At 42.1% G+C, this 16,765-nt stretch overlaps 1 protein-coding gene across 2 annotated transcripts in view; it reads right to left on the reverse strand.

Moving 5' to 3' along the window:
• The window catches only part of LOC137424951 (annexin A5), a 59,090-nt gene that overhangs the window by 25,224 nt on the left and 17,101 nt on the right, over window positions 1-16,765 (reverse strand). For both annotated transcript variants that reach the window (XM_068112874.2, XM_068112875.2), the window contains exons 4-5: window positions 9,103-9,197; window positions 3,229-3,342 (exon numbers count right to left, since the gene is read on the reverse strand). In XM_068112874.2, the coding sequence (XP_067968975.2) occupies window positions 3,229-3,342; window positions 9,103-9,197 (209 nt within the window). The remainder of the gene's footprint in view (window positions 1-3,228; window positions 3,343-9,102; window positions 9,198-16,765) is intronic.

Raw genomic sequence — 16,765 nt, forward strand, 5'->3', positions numbered from 1 at the left:
TTTGAGTCGGAAATCCAGAGCGTGAGGTCTGGGTGAGGTTTCTCCCAGCCTCTCCACAGGAGGTCCTTACCAGAATTCTGTTTTGGGGATTATTTGGACCCTCCAAGTGGAAGGAGGAACTGGTCCTGTGATGCTGAGAATGTCAGCAGCAAGTTTACCTGGACATGTCATGCGTGGGGGAAACTTACCTGTTCATACTTGTAGTATGACCACGAGAGAGTGAAGAGGTAACATTTTCTGGATTTAATGGACAGAGTAGAACAATGTTTTTAGAGGGAGCAGAGCATGGAGATGTGATGATTGAGTTGTTACTGATGATTGAAAGGATGAACAGATAGGAGAAAAGAAAGATAAAAGCATTTTGGCAATAAAAGAGGAGATGGAAGAACATATATATATATATATATATATATATATATATATATATATATATATATATATATATATATATATATATATATATATATATATATATATATATATATAATATATATATATATATAATATATATATATATATATATATACATAATATATATATATATATAATATATATATATATATAATATATATATATATATATTATATATATAATATATATATATATATAACTTATATATATATATAATATATATATATATATAATATATATAATATATAATATATATATAATATATATATATATATAATATATATATATATATAATATATATATATATATAATATATATATATATATAATATATATATATAATATTATATATAATGTATATATATATATATATAATATATATATATTATATATATATATATATATATGTATATATATATATATATATATATATATATATATATATATATATATATATATATATATATATATATATATATATATATATATATATATATATATAATATATATGTATGTATATATATATATATATATATATATATATATATATATATATATATATATATATATATATATATATATATATATATATACAGTATATAGAGACAGAGAAAGATGAGTGGCAGGACATGGTAAGAGCACATATGGGGGCCCCACCTAGTAACGTGCATGTGCGTGAGAAATCTGCGTTTGACAGGTGGGAACGTCGAAAGTGTGTTACATGAGTAAAAGGGCAATGCCAGAGAAAAACCAAATGCGTGGGGAAGGCAGATTTTTTTATTTATTAGGACTGGGGACGAAATCGTTTCCTGAGACCTCGGGATTAGATGGTTTACTGGGGCCAGGAAGAGACGATAATATATACACATATACATATGAAAATGATGACCATTCCTTTCAAGCCCTCAGGTGAATACATCAGGTGTGTGTGTGTGTGTGTGTGTGTGTGTATATATATATATATGTATATATATATATATATATATATATATATATATATATATATATATATATATATGTACAGTCATGTGAAAAAGTAAATACACCCCGTGTAAAGTTCTGACTTTTTCAACATATTTCAACATACAGCTATTTGATCTTCATTTCAACAATATTGATAGATAAAGGTGATATAATATATCAAATATCATGAAACATTTACATTTTGTAGTCCATTGTATAATTTAAATAAACATAAATGCAAATTTTGCATGTGGAAAAAGTAAGTACACCCCTACATTTATCACTACTTCAAATACCTAAAATTAGAATCAGGTGCACCAGCTCAGGTGCAAATGATTAGAACATCGTTAGAGAGGATCATGGAGGAACCTGTCTTATTTAAACCTCAGACATTTAGTTTGGTTTGCTCTTTATTGTTGAAGTGTGCGGCATCACCATGCCTAGATCAAAAGAGCTCTCTGAGGCCTTCAGAAAGAAGGTTATAGATGCCTACGAGTCTGGGAAGGGATTTAAAAAGATCTGCAAACAATTTGAAATCAATCATTCGACTGTCCGGAAGATCATCAACAAGTGGAAAAGATTCCAAACAACTGCCAACTTGTTCAGGCCAGGCCGCCCCAGCAAGTTCAGCCTGAGAGCAGACCGCAAGATGCTGAAAGAAGTCTCTAAGAACCCCAGAATGTCATCACGGGACCTACAGGTAGCTCTTGCAACTGTTGATGTCAAAGTGCATGAGTCTACCATTAGAAAGAGGCTGCACAAATTTGATCTACATGGGAGGTGTGCCAGGAGGAAACCTTTGCTGTCCAGAAAGAACATCAGGGCAAGACTAAAGTTTGCCAATGAACACCTAGGCAAAGACCAGCACTTCTGGAACAATGTGCTCTGGACAGATGAGTCAACGGTAGAGCTATTTGGCCACAGTACCAGAAGACATGTTTGGCGAAAACCAAAGACAGCATTTGACGACAAGAACCTGATACCAACTGTAAAGCATGGTGGTGGAAATATTATGGTTTGGGGCAGCTTTGCTGCATCAGGGCCTGGGCAGCTCACCATCATATAATCCACTATGAATTCTTCATTGTACCAGAGGGTGCTTGAGGATAACGTGAGGCCATCTGTCAGAAAGTTGAAGCTCAACCGAAGGTGGACCTTGCAACATGACAATGACCCTAAACATACCAGTAAATCCACCAAGGAATGGCTGAAAAGAAAGAAATGGAGGGTTCTGGAATGGCCAAGTCAAAGCCCGGATCTAAATCCCATCGAGATGTTGTGGGGGATTGGAAACGAGCTGTGCATGCAAGAAACCCCTCAAACATCGCATAGCTGAAAGAATTCTGCATGGAGGAGTGGGCAAAAATTTGTCCCAGTCGATGTCAGAGACTGGTAGACAGTTATAAGAAACGCCTACTTGAGGTTGTTTCTGCCAAAGGGGACAATACCACCTATTAAAGGCAAGGGTGTACTTACTTTTTCCACATGCGAAATTTGCATTTATGTTTATTTAAATGATACAATGGACTACAAAATGTAAATGTTTCATGATATTTGTTATATTATATCACCTTTATCTATCAATATTGTTGAAATGAAGATAAAATAGCTGTATGTTGAAATATGTTGAAAAAGTCAAAACTTTACATGGTGTGTACTTACTTTTTCACGTGACTGTATATATACATATGTTATATACATTATATACATATAAGTTGAATGCACACCCCTCTTTCGGCAGATGATCTTTTGTTTCTTTGTCAATAATGTCTGCCAAGAAAGACAATTGTATAACGTCTTTTCATGAATGTATGTTTCTCATAGGTCTACAGATCAAGTTATCCAGCCAACCTACCGCCATAGCCCAGTTCAATTCACGAGCATCATACAACGCAGGAGGGGTCAGTAGGGCATGCAGGACCATCTCCAAAGTGCCAGATATCTCTGAAGAGATGTCTTCAACAATATCCTGAAAAAAATTGAAGACATAAAAGATCTGTTGAAAATAAGGGAGTGCAGTTTGGGAAGCACGGTGTTCAGTGTATCCAGCAAAAGCAGAAACACAACCAACCAACATTAACAACAGAGCTGAAGTCTGTTATTTCGGTCACTGCAGGGGATGTGCAGACGATCTCTGCTGGGGGTCTTAATTAGCCCCAATAAGAACAGGGGTTGGAATCGGGCAAGGTTGGGAGGCAATAAGTACCAGTGTGTAAAAATACTTAAATTAAAGATGCTTCCAAAATCGTGAAAAGATCTTTTAAAAGGCATCATTCAGCTTTATTCATCAATAGTGCAAGATTTATTCAAAATCCCTCTGTTACAAAGGACTTATCCTGTATAATTATGGAAGTGTAATGCAGGAAATTAAATCTGTTCAAATTCATTTAGACAGTAAAAACTGTGGGCTGATCGGTACATTACTGGCAGTGCAAGGGTTAATATCAATGTGCTGTCACACCCAAATTTGTTAAGCAAATGGTCACAAAATATTAGTTCTTCAGAATGCAGGAATGCTATACTCAGTACCCACTTGTCTGGTTATTGCCTACAACATCAAAACTCATTCGTCTTCTTCCTCGGCCTCCTAACTCTTGGTGTATTCTAGCACCTGCTCTGCGATAAGCGCTTACCTTTTTTCCAGTTTGGCCCTGCCCAATAGGAATCTCTCATATTGGTGTCACTTTGCAGCTCGTCCATTATTTGTGAAGTCACAGTACAAAGCAATTCGAGCTCCACAATGGGAGTGCCTTGCAGAACAGGCCGAACTGCCTCAACGGGATTGCAAGACTAGCATTAATGAATGATGACTAAAGCTTTCACAATTGAGTCAAACCACATTCACATAAAGCAAAACCTTTTGACTCCATCTTGAGTTGTGCTTATTGTTTTTGAAGTCAGCAGCATTTAAAGAATACCATCGATATAATTATTCAGAAAGACAACTTTGTGCGCATTCCTACATTAAGGGCTATATCTATCTGCATATTACACATGAAGGGGTGGGTAGAAGGAAAGGTGAAATGGAGATGAGGAAATGGAGGAAGTAAAAAAATCTTGAGACTTAGTTGTGCAGAGCCTTAATGGGTGGGGTTCAGGCCCACTTTATAGCCCTTGAGTTTTAGGTGCTCTCTCAGATGTGTTGAGGGACGATTTTACACTGATCCAGTAGATGTTTTCCGAGAAAATGTTTTTATACAGCAGAAGATGGTATATGAAATACTAGCTGGAGTACCCGGCGTTGCCCGGTGATGTATTTTTTGTTTCGATCCTGTTGTTTCCATCTATCTTGAGTTGAAACTTTCCATTTGTTTCAATCCTGTTGGCATTTTGAAGAATTTTTTTTTTTTTTCCAATATTTTTGTCGGTGCCTAAAACACTCGCCTTCCTACACCCAATAAGGAACATTTATATTTCATATGATATTACACACACACACGAATTGGGGATAATTTAATATTACCTTTCATATACAGTGCATTCAAGAAAGTATTCAGACCCCTTCACTTTTTTAACATTTTGTTATGTTGCAGCCTTATGCTGAAATCGTTTAAATTCATTTTTTCCCTCATCAATCTGCACTCAATACCCCATGACAAAGAGAAAACAGGCTTTTAGAAAGTTTTGCAAATTTATTAAAAAGAAAAAACTGAAATATCACATTTACATAAGTATTCAGACCCTTAACTCAGTACTTAGTTGAAGCACCTTTGGCAGCGATTACAGCCTCGAGTCTTCTTGGGTATGACGCGACAAGCTTTGCACACCTGGATTTGGGGATTTTCTGCCATTCTTCTCTGCAGATCCTCTGAAGCTCCAATTTTATATAGGCCTACAAATGGTGGCCAGCTTTAGGGTAATGTTTGATAAAAACAAGGTATTGTGCTACTAATAATAATTATAATTAATCTATTTATTGTGCATGTCATTGCACTGTTTCTTTGCCTTCTTTGCTAATTTCAAGTTTCTTTGTAGGTTCCCTAAACGCCACAGTAAACCTTGCCAATCCGTTTTACTTGCATAATGGAGGACGGTGTGCCATTTGCCTGAAGATGTGAATGGGTTGGTTTCTTATTCTGTTTGATGAGGCTGAACACTCCCCTCCAGCATTGCGATGTGGGACAGTCAGAAGCAACTTAGGTACTTTTGGCAATTACTTGCATCTACATGAAGCATCACAGTTCTTAATATCCAATATATTGCCCCATATCATTTCCATTCTGTGATACTATTTCGCCTCCGCCTCCTCTTCTGCCCCTTCCTCATACACTATCGCGGTTTTCCCATTCTGCATCAGTAATATCATGCTTATGAAGAAGCCAGTAATCTACACATTCCTTTGGCTGCTTATCTATTTGTGTAGGTGTAAACTGAAGCAAGTCTGGGTACTTTGTACAGAAAAATTCCACCGAATCAAATGTGCACTCTTCATTCCTTTCAAAATTCATAAACATTGCATGGTTGAGGACACTATCATGAAAGGGAAAATTGTCTAAGGCCTGAGAAGCAACTTTCACACAAAATGCTCTTGCTCCATTATAGAACTTGCTTTCATCAGCAACACAAATGTCACCTTCATCAAGAAGTTTTTTCGGCCTTTGCTTTGTTCCTGTTCCATCTGAGTTTGGAGTCGTCTCGGTGGTTTGTAATATTCTCAGTCCACCTTTTGTGAGATCATCTACCGGTTGGATCGCATCGAAAGTGACCAACCTCCTAAGCAGATTTTTGAAGAAGACACAAATTGCATCAGCTACTGTGGACCTCACTGTCCTCACCTGCTACTCCCATGAGCCTGCGGATGAAATGCTCGCACAAAAACATTCCAGCATTTTAATACCATATGTGCACCACTTAATTACTATGGACACCATCCTCCCATTTTCTAGTATGATCTACTCCATGACCATAACTATAAAATCACGGTCAAAGCTTGTTCAGCCACTGGTCGCCATGGGTATTGATCCCTTTGGGGCAATGGTTTAGTGGGGTCTAATTTGATAGTCACTGGCGGTGTCCCCCTAATTCGTCTCACACCATTTGGATGTGTATTCCATCATTATTCAGGTACTTTACTAGTACATCCAATCTCTCCCATCATTTCCAAATTCCATAATTTCCAGAAACCATGTCCAAAAAAACCCACAGAATCTTGTTTCTCACAGTCTGCGAGTCCTTTAGGTGCTTTTTTGCAAACTCCAAGTGGGCTTTCATGTGTCTTTCACTGAGGAGAGGCTTCCATCTGGCCATTCTGCCATAAAGCCCAGATCGGTGGAGTGTTGCAGTGATGGTTGTCCTTCTGGAAGTTTCTCCCATCTCCACACAGGATCTCTGGAGCTCAGCCAGAGTGACCATTGGGTTCTTGGTCACCTCTCTTACCAAGGCCCTTCTCCCCCGATTTCTCAGTTTGGCCGGGCGGCCAACTCTAGGAAGAGTCCTGGTTGTTCCAAACTTCTTCCATTGAAGAATTATGGAGGCCACTGTGCTCTTGGGAACCTTCAATGCAGCAGATTTTTTTTGTAGGCTTCCCCAGATCTGTGCCTCGACGCAATCCTGTCTCTAAGCTCTGCAGGCAGTTCCTTCGACCTCATGGCTTGGTTTTTGCTCTGATATACATTGTCAGCTGTGAGACCTTATATAGACAGGTGTGTGCCTTTCCAAATCATGTCCAATCAATTGAATTTACCACAGGTGGACTCCAATCAAGGCGTAGAAACATCTCAAATATGATCAAGAGAAATGGGAGGCACCTGAGCTAAATTTCAAGTGTCATAGCAAAGGGTCTGAATACTTATGTAAATGTGATATTTCAGTTTTTTCTTTTTAATAAATTTGCAAAACTTTCTAAAATCCTGTTTTCTCTTTGTCATTATGGGGTATTGAGTGTAGATTGATGAGGGAAAAAATGAATTTAAACGATTTCAGCATAAGGCTGCAACATAAAAAAAGTGAAAAAAGTGAAGGGGTCTGAATACTTTCTGAATGCACTGAACATACTGTATATAATTAGTAAGAAATTTGTTTTTCCTAACACTGGGATTTTTTTCTTGCTACCACTAGAGAACGTAGTTCACCACTGCAATAATGAAAAAGAAAAGAACCACCTTTAGAGACCGTTTTTCCCCACAGAGCAGGGGTTGGCCTTTTTTGGGCACCATGGTTCCCTTTTTTGAAGCAATGTTTTATGGCCGGATGCTCTTCCTGCCACGAACCCTGTTAGTCGCCTCTTGTGACACGCAGGGAATTACCAGGGAATTGGTACTCAATTTGCCAACCTTGGAAGGATGCCAGGCTGAGTCAACCCCCCTGGTGTTAATTCAGCGATCGACCGGGATTCAAACCCAGGATCCTAGGATCCCAAGCCGGCACCCTAATCGCTAAGCCATCATGGCTTGGATTTCTGGAATGCTAAGAGAATCTTGCTGATTGACGATATGCTTCACAAAACTACTATTAAAGGAAAATGTTACACCAGCATCTAGTAAAAATTGTGATAGGCCATTCCAGCCAAAAACCAAGGGATGCTGACCAAAGGTGTCCTTCAGAACAACATGTTTGTGAATAAGATCCGTGTCATGCAAACTGTTATTTGTGGCTGTAACTTCAAGCAGCTGATCATTCTCTCCCACCCCCACCCATTAAGGCCTGTGCCTGCTGCCACCCCCTAAGTAACTCTTATCTGTCTCATGACACTTGAAGACCCACCTGCATAGCAGCGGATCAGCCGAATGATGAGGATCTCACTGAACCTACCGAGACGGTGGCTGAAGGAGAAATCGGAAAATTTCTATTTTACTGGTGTGGACGTTTTGAAAGATAAATGGAGCAGATGCATTGAAATCAAGGGCCCTATATTGAAAAATAAATAGATGGGATGTCTTCAATGATGAAGTAATGAAAAAAATGGCAAGTGGCAAATGGACATAATGATGGCAAAAAAATCCCAGTGGAAGGAAATAATGATGAACGTGAGACAGGATTGTACCTGCCAACTCCCACTCCAAAAGTCACTCGATTTTCAAGCAAAATGCAAAACAGCAATTTCAAAATAAATTTACGAAGCCATCTGCAGACACTGTTGTTCTGAAAAATTATTCGAAGTTGAAAATTAAAATTGGCAAATGAAAGAGAATGTAAAATGATAGGAGAGAGAAAAAGAGTTTAGTGGAGGAGTTGAGAGAAGCGAAAGAAGCTTGGGAGTAGATGCGGTAGGTGTATGGAGAGGGAAGGAATGAGGCATGTGTAGAGCGTACAGGTGGAGGATAATGGTAAAACAAAATCCACATTAATCGATTATGTAATAAAATATTCAGAAAATAATATTTTATATTATCAAAAAGTATAGATTTATAAATAAAAAGAAACTATATTATAAAAAATAAAAATCCTCAAAAAATATCCAGTAAAGAAAGTGACGAGGTTTTCATAAAGAGGTCATGGTTCAGAAGGACAACACAAGTGAGTGTAAAATGGTGATAACATTCTGAATGAAATCAACCTTATGATTATCATTTTACCTCATGTGACCAGAATAAAACTTTGGTTGGATCTATGTGTCAACTGCATTAGGGACGCTCAAATTAATCAAAAAAGATTCTCTGCATGCCATCATCGTTCTATGCAAATCACCTCGGACATAAAGGAGTCTCCAATTTTATACCAGGCCCATAAACCCCCCTGTAAGGAAATACTGTTATAAATCAGGAAGTGTCTTGCTGCTACTTGGGCGTACCGATCCATGACACGTTTTGTACACCTCAGCTATCTCCTGTCGCTGTGCGTAGCTTCTCCTTGCCAAGATTCCATAAATGGTTTGCTCATCCGTTCCTAAGGCCAACAGACAAAAAAAAAATCATCAAAAAGATTCATCAGTCAGAAATTTGCTAATACGTTATATACAATATGTGCTTACATTAAGTGGATCAAGGATCACATGATCATATGTGTCACAATTCGTTTATTAGGAAAAATCCTTTTGAGAAGTGTCATGTCCTCTTCTTTTGTATGCAGCACATAACTATGAGTAACACCATTGACTGAAAGGTGGGGTGGGGGTGGGGCACTTGCTGTGCCGCTTAAGCAACGCCCCCTGTAGGTTATGGCAGGAATTTGGCCAGGGTACTGGCAATAGCTTGCCTACTCTTCATGAAGGACACTATGGGATCTTCAATGCCCACCAACTAATGCTGGCAGATGGGATGCTCAGTTTCCCTCCGAGGCACACCGGGAGACAGTTTTTAGCTGAGCCGAGACTGCACAGAGGCGAGTGTGAAAACCTCTAGGCCATCCTGCCAGCCACCCTTTCATGGATAAATATCAAGCTGTCGAGTATTTTCTTTATAGTACTGTTGCAGGATCGGTGTTAGGGAGGAACGGGTGTAAAGGAGACTAATTATACCATGAGTACATGTTTGGCACAAGTGTGTGGTTTCTGTATGAAAATGATAGAGCGCATGTTGTAGCTTGTTTAGGAGATGACAACAGTAACTCCTCACCACCATAATGTGTGAAAGGCTTCCCCACTGTACCCTTTCATTAAATGTTTAAATCGTTCCCTATGTAATATCTGTGTCTGTGTGTTTTCTTTAAAGCAAACGACTATTTCAACCAGCTCCGCAAGCCCAGCATCTACTCTTCCACCCCGAGGGCTGCAAAGGTCACCATGCACCCATGCATGAGGGTAAGGACTGCAGCCCTTGCTGGAAACCTCTGGAGCCACCTGAAACCACTCACAAGCATGGGCAGAGCAAGTGGCTCGAGAGGCCGGGCGGATAACCAATCAGCGCATCATCATGAGGTAAGGAAAGCCGAAGGGTGGGGACTGTTCACAGCAGTTTGGTGAGGCAGTTGGTAGAGAGCAGTGCAGGGGTGAGGAGCTCAAGTCAGTTGATTAAGAGAGTTGGCACTGAGCAGTGAGTTGGTAGGCAAGAGAGGTCCCATGGTGTCCAACGAGGACGCGGCACATGGGCCTCCACAATGCGGGCCGTACAAGCACTCATGTGCCGAGAGGTTATGGGACCCAGTCGCAATGCCGCCTGCCAAAAGCCTTGCCGTCTAGCTCTCCCTTGAACAGCCAGCACTGACCCCATGCAGGCATCGCATGGGGAGCTGGTTATTTTACATTGTCTTGTGACCTCTCCCTGTTCGAATCTATGTAGTGTGAACGCGTTAAGTTAACGCAGAAGCCACCGAGATATTTTGGGCACGTGGGTTGAAAATTGTATTGAGAATTGTGATATATTTGCCTCTTCTTGTTCTCCCGATCTCTCATTGCTTGCTTTTTATTATTATTAAACCTATTTCTCAACACTGTTGTGTCAGCCTGGTGCGTGTTTCGGTTTGGAATAAGAATCGCAGTATGAGTTAAAGTCGCGGCCGTTGTAAATTTGGCGCAAAACCCTCGTTAGGAGGTTGTGAAATTGTGGGACATATTTCCAGCGTAAATCAATCGGCCTTTTTCTAAATGGAGAAATTACTGGAGTCGGCAGATCTCGTTCGAGGTTTTGTAAATCAAAAACCGAAAAAAAAAATCTGTACTGCATATGGTCTCAGAACACAATCTGTTTATAAATCGGTGATTGGGTAGAAGATTTGACCACATGTCCACCCCATGGTCCACCATTACATTGTGTTTTTTTGTTGTTGCTTTTTTGGGGGGTTTTTTGTATACAGAATTGAGGCTTATGGAAGAGCTAACACATTGAACATGAAAACATGCACAGACACATAAAACATACAATGAAGGGAGCGGGAGACAAGAGGGGGAGGGTGAGGGAAACACACAAGCACAACAATAGTAGAGAACAAGGATGCCGGTAGATCTGTGGAAGGGGGAAGGCTGGGGAGGAGGGAGGGGTACACGGTATAAAGCAAATGAACACTATGAGGAATTTCAGGAAACAAGTTCGGGATTTAAAGAGGCGGATTTGGGTTGTTTTAAGGGGGTAGAAAAGATCAAGGTTTTGGATGGGGGAAGATAAGAGATGGTGGTGGACAGCTGTTTTAAAGACCTGGAGGGAGGAGTGGGATTGAAGAGAGTGAGGGAGTTTGTTCCAGAGGCGGGAGAAAAGAGGAATGAAGGAGTGAAGGTGAGCAGAGAGTCTTGATTTTGGAACAGGAACAGTCAAAGGAACAGTCAAACGTCTCAAAATCCACGTCGAATTAATAAATAAAGATCGCGCTCCGTGTTGCACCACCGACCACGACAACAGCTTCAATTGAACTGAGCAAACAGAACAGAGTCTGATTGTTTATACACAATTGTTGCCATGGCAATAACACCATGGTCACTCTTCTTTGTTTGTAATGAGCAATTGGTGCCATAAGTTCCGCCCATCTTGCAGGCCATGCCTTCAACCCTCTTCCCCAGTCATAAGGACTGCCCATATATTTCCTGAAATTATAAAAGACAAACATGGTCTGTGAAGCCGTGTGGACTACTGTGTATGTATACAAGCAGAAGTACCAGGCGTGGCCGGGCAGTGGAGGGGGAGGAAAGGGAGGGGAAGGGGGTAAGGGGAGGGGAGGGGAGGGGGGGGAAAGGACGGGAGGGGAGGGGGGAAGGGGACGGGAGGGGAGGGGGAGGAAGGGGAGGGGGGGAAGGGGAGGGGGAGGGGATGTAAGGGGGAGGAGGAGGAGGGGGAGGGGAAGTGAGGGGCGAAGAGGAGGGGATGGGGGTAAGGGGGGGGGGAGGGGAGGAGGAGGGGAGGGGGAGAGGGGGGAAAAGGGAAGGGGAGGAGGGAGGGAGGAATGGGGGGAATGGGGGGAATGGGGGGGAGGGGAGGGAGAATGGGTACGATTGCAGTACTCTACAACTCTGCAATAAATCTACAATTTAATACCGTCTATTTCTATATGAATATAAAAATGGCTGGTAATTAAACAAATCACCGATAATTGTAACGAATCCCAAAAAAAAAACAATCTGAAATATACCACAAATATAGATACCAACACCACATAGTAAATAATTGCATGCAGATGGCAATAATGAGATTCCGGAAGTGACGTTTATTTATACTCAAAGCCCACGGAGAATTATTTACGGTATGTTTGCCACAGACGAGTGACCCAGTTTATCGGGCAGCACACTCAACATTAGGTGTACACATGCTTCTTTTAAACTTTCAGTGGAAATTAAGTTGGCATTACACAGGCACTTGGAAACGCGTGGTTATTTAACTCTTTCATACATAGCATAACATAATATGACTGCCCTTTTTGTGGAACGTGCATACCTGACCCAATAACATAATGCATGAATGCATACCACCTGGTATAATGTATACCTGACGCTGCCTGGTATCACTGCATGAACCCTTTAGGCCAATCAAAGCCATCCATGTGGCTCTGGCAAATCTCCTGAGGCCGACATCTGAGCCACCATCTATGGCGAGGTAAAGTGAACCCTTGGGGGAGTCTGGAGCCAGAAGAGAAGTACTTGCAGTGTGCGGATTGCCAAAACAATGACAATGAACACTTTTTGCAAGCATCGGGACTGATTATTGCCTCATGTGTTTTTGGCATAAACAGGCTGTTGCCGCAGCATGGTTTAGGTTTGCCAAATTAGGGACAAACCAGAGCTTTCTATGACCGTGTTAACAAGATGGAGCTGGGAGGTGTCGCATAGCACATTTTCTTCATCAGTGGTTATACGGAGGATATTTATAACAAATATTTAAAACAAACAGTTTGTGAAATGAATTTCGAAAATATACCTGCAAAAAAGAGATTTCTTTGCTTGTTATGAATTTTTTTTTGTTTGCAATGTGAATTGTATGGATCTGATGATTATGAGAATCTCAGCAGAATGATAGCTGAAGAAGCATCTTTGCTGGAAGGGTACTCGACCTTTGCATAAATTGTTATTTTTAAGTGCCTATCCTCATGGCATCGGCTGGCAGAATGGCCCTGAGGTATGCACACTCACCTCTAAGTCATCTAGCCTGGGTTCAAATCTCAACCCATCTATAAACTGTAAACCCAGTGTTTCACAGGCAGGATGATTCATCATTGCGTGTGCCGTCCCTCGGATGGATGTTAAACAGGCATCCCATTTGCCAGCATGAACTAGTGGACGTTAAAGATCCCATGGAGACGTGCACGAGGAGTAGGTGAGCCATCGGAGGCACTCTGAACAAATTTCAAATTCCTGCCTGAACCACTGCTGGGAGGGCAATGGCAAACCGCCGAGTATATCCCTTGCTAATAAACTGTTTCGGCAGCACGGATGCACTGTAACAGAGTATGTTACACCAGATCAGATCAGAATGGTATAGAAACTGCAATGACTCGACTTGGTGTGTTTTTTTTTTTTTTTGTATACAAGATCGAGGCTCGTGAAAGAGCTAACATTCATTACACAGAAAGACAAACCGACACATAAAACATATAACATGGGGAGCGGTAGGCAAGATGGGGCGAGAGGGGGAGGAACACAAACACAACATCTGAGAGCAGGGACATCGAGAGATCTGTGGGAGGGAGAGGGCTTTGGGGGAGTGGGAGAGGTATAAAACATATGAACACTGCCGGGACTTCCAGGAAAGAAGTTGGAATTTCAAACAAGGTGGATCTGGGGTGAATTAGTGGGGGTAGAAAAGATCAAGGTTTTGGATGGGGAAAGATAAGAGATGGTGGTGAACAGCTGTTTTAAAGACCTGGAGGGAGGAGTGGGATTGAAGAGAGTGTGGGAGTTTGTTCCAGAGGCGGGAGAAAAGAGGAATGAAAGAGTGAAGGTGAGCAGAGAGCCGAGATTTCGGCAGTATAACCATCAGAGGGTTGCTGGCAGATCTTGTGCGACCTGTAGGAATATTTGGGGGACAAAGCACAGAGAGAGCTGGGGGAGCAAGGCCGGAGAGGAGTCGGTAGAAGACAGAAAGACCACCTACCTGTCTGCGGTGAGTGAGTGAAAGGCCCTCGGAGATAGCTTCATCACGGGAGATTCCAATGATTCTGAAAGCTTTGGTTTCAACAGCGTGAAGCCGAGCTCGGTGTGAGGAGGACCACCAGCCCATAGGGGAGAACAGTATTCCATTGAGCTGCGGATGAAAGCCTTGTATGTGGTGAGGAGCTCAGGTGTGCCGAGGAAGGACTTCGCACGACGGAGGATGCCCAGTCGGTGACTGGCTTTGGAGGCCAGCTTGGAAATGTGGTTTTCCCAAGAAAGATCATAGCAGATAGTGAGACCCAAAAGCTTGAGCGACAGAACTTCTTGGAGAGGATTGCTGAGAAAGTAGATGGGAGGGTTGTCCAGTCGATCTTTTCGGAGAGACATAGTAAGAGTGTGAGATTTGTCAGGATTGAAAGACATGTTCCACTTGTTTGACCAGTCTGTGATTTTGTCCAGGTCTTCAGAGAGTGAGGAGGCTGCAGACTGCCGATCTGAGGGAAGAGCAATGGAGCGGCAGAGAGTGGAGTCATCAGCAAAGAGAAAGAGAGGATTTTCCAGAGAGTCGGAGAGATCATTGATAAAGACCAGAAAAAGCACAGGGCCCAGAACACTGCCTTGGGGAACTCCAGCCTGAACAGGAAGGGGAGATGAGAGAAATCCATTCAGGGCCACACGTTGTCTACGACCAGAGAGGACGTCCGCAAGCCATGCATGGAGATTTCCATGGATACCGTAGGAGGAGAGTTTGGTGAGCAGACCTGGGTGCCAGACCGTATCGAAGGTACGTGAAATGTCAAGGGAGACGGCTCTGATTTCCTGTTTGGCATTGAGGACCTCCATCCATTTTTGAGACAGCAGAAGCAGCATGTCCAGAGTAGAATGACCTAGTCTGAATCCAAATTGATGATCGGAGATCAAGCCATTGGAGAAGAGGAAGGATTTGATATCCAAAGCAATGATGGATTCCATGACTTTGCTGATAATTGGGAGCAGGCTGATTGGTCTGTAGTTGCAAGGATCTGTTTTTGCACCTTTTTGTGTAAAGCAGTAATGTTTGCTGATTTCCAGGATGCTGGCAGATGACCTTGAGCAAAAGAGAGGGTGAAAAGAACAGAGAGAGGGTGAGATAGAGCAGAAGAGCAGGATTTTAGGACCCGTGGGCTGATGCCGTCTGGTCCAGTTGCAGAATCAGAGTCGAGGTTTGACAAAAACTCCTCCACCTTGTCAGGAGAGAAGGACACAGAGTCGCGGAGTAGTTGGGTTCGACTGGGTAAGGTGGGAACAGAGAGAGATGGGTTTGGGACACAAGATTTTGAGGCAAACACAGAGTTGAGGCATTCGGCTTTGTCACGTGCGGTGTCAACTGTGTAGCCATTTGAGGTAAGGGAGGGGATGGAGGGGGAACAAACACCAGAAACGGATTTGACCAGACGCCACCAGGATTTGGAGGAAGGAGACAGGTTAGAGAGTTCATTCTTGAGTGTGGAGAGATAGTGCTTCCTGGCACTCCTGAGGGTAGACACACACTTGTTCCGAGCTTGGTGGAAGGAACTGAGATTGCCTTCAGTTGGATTAGCCTTCCAAGAGGCAAAGGCAAGTTGTTTCAGGGAAACTGCCTCACCACAAGATGCAGTGTACCATGGACGGGAGGAAGGGTAAGACAACTGAAGACGAGATGGGATAAATCTGTGCATGAGAGAGAGCCGTTTGCTTTGGAAGAATTCCCAGGAAGAATTGATGTCAGAGGCAGTGGAGATGGGAGACCAGTCCAGATGATTGATGGCTGCTTGAAGACCGCGCCAGTCGGCCTGAGTGAAATGCCAGACTCGGCGACGCTGAGGAGGCTCTCTGAGAATGGCCAGAGAGAACTCCAGCCTGGAGTTCAGGTCGGGAAATTGACAGGTCGGGAAATTGACAGATTGTGTCAATCCCAGTGAGTCGCAGAAGTCCTTTGCTGAGGTGCCATGGCTGGTGAGAAGTCCTGATCAAGAAGTAAGCACAAGTTTTCCATGCACAGAATGAAAACCCAATGTTGGAGAGAAAAGCCTCTTTGCTGGTCTTGCACCTTCTGCTCTTTCCATGCTTTGTACACCCAGGATTCTGCAGGGCACACATGGTCCACCATCAACCAATCCCCTTGTGGTGAAACTATCCAAATCCAGGACTACTGCTCACTTTCCCCAATTTGTTACTCTTTTTTCTGCCTGTGGAATCAACTTCCACAATTCTATTCAATCTCATTCTTCCCTCCAGGTTTTCAAGACAGCTGTTCACCACCATGTCAGATATATACAAATACATATACATATATATATATATATATATTTTAACATATATATATTTATCTTTATCAAAAACTCACTTCCTCACTCTCCCTGCACGGCCCTCTCTCCACCTCACCCCCAGGAATACCTCGGGCTATGGCTTCCCCTTCGCTTCTACCTTTTGTTTATATGCGTGTTGTACCGTCCGTCCACCAAACAGTGATGACTCCATCTACATC

Source organism: Myxine glutinosa, chromosome 4, assembly GCF_964187855.1.
Source record: "Myxine glutinosa chromosome 4, kmMyxGlut1.1, whole genome shotgun sequence".
NCBI lineage: Eukaryota > Metazoa > Chordata > Myxini > Myxiniformes > Myxinidae > Myxine > Myxine glutinosa.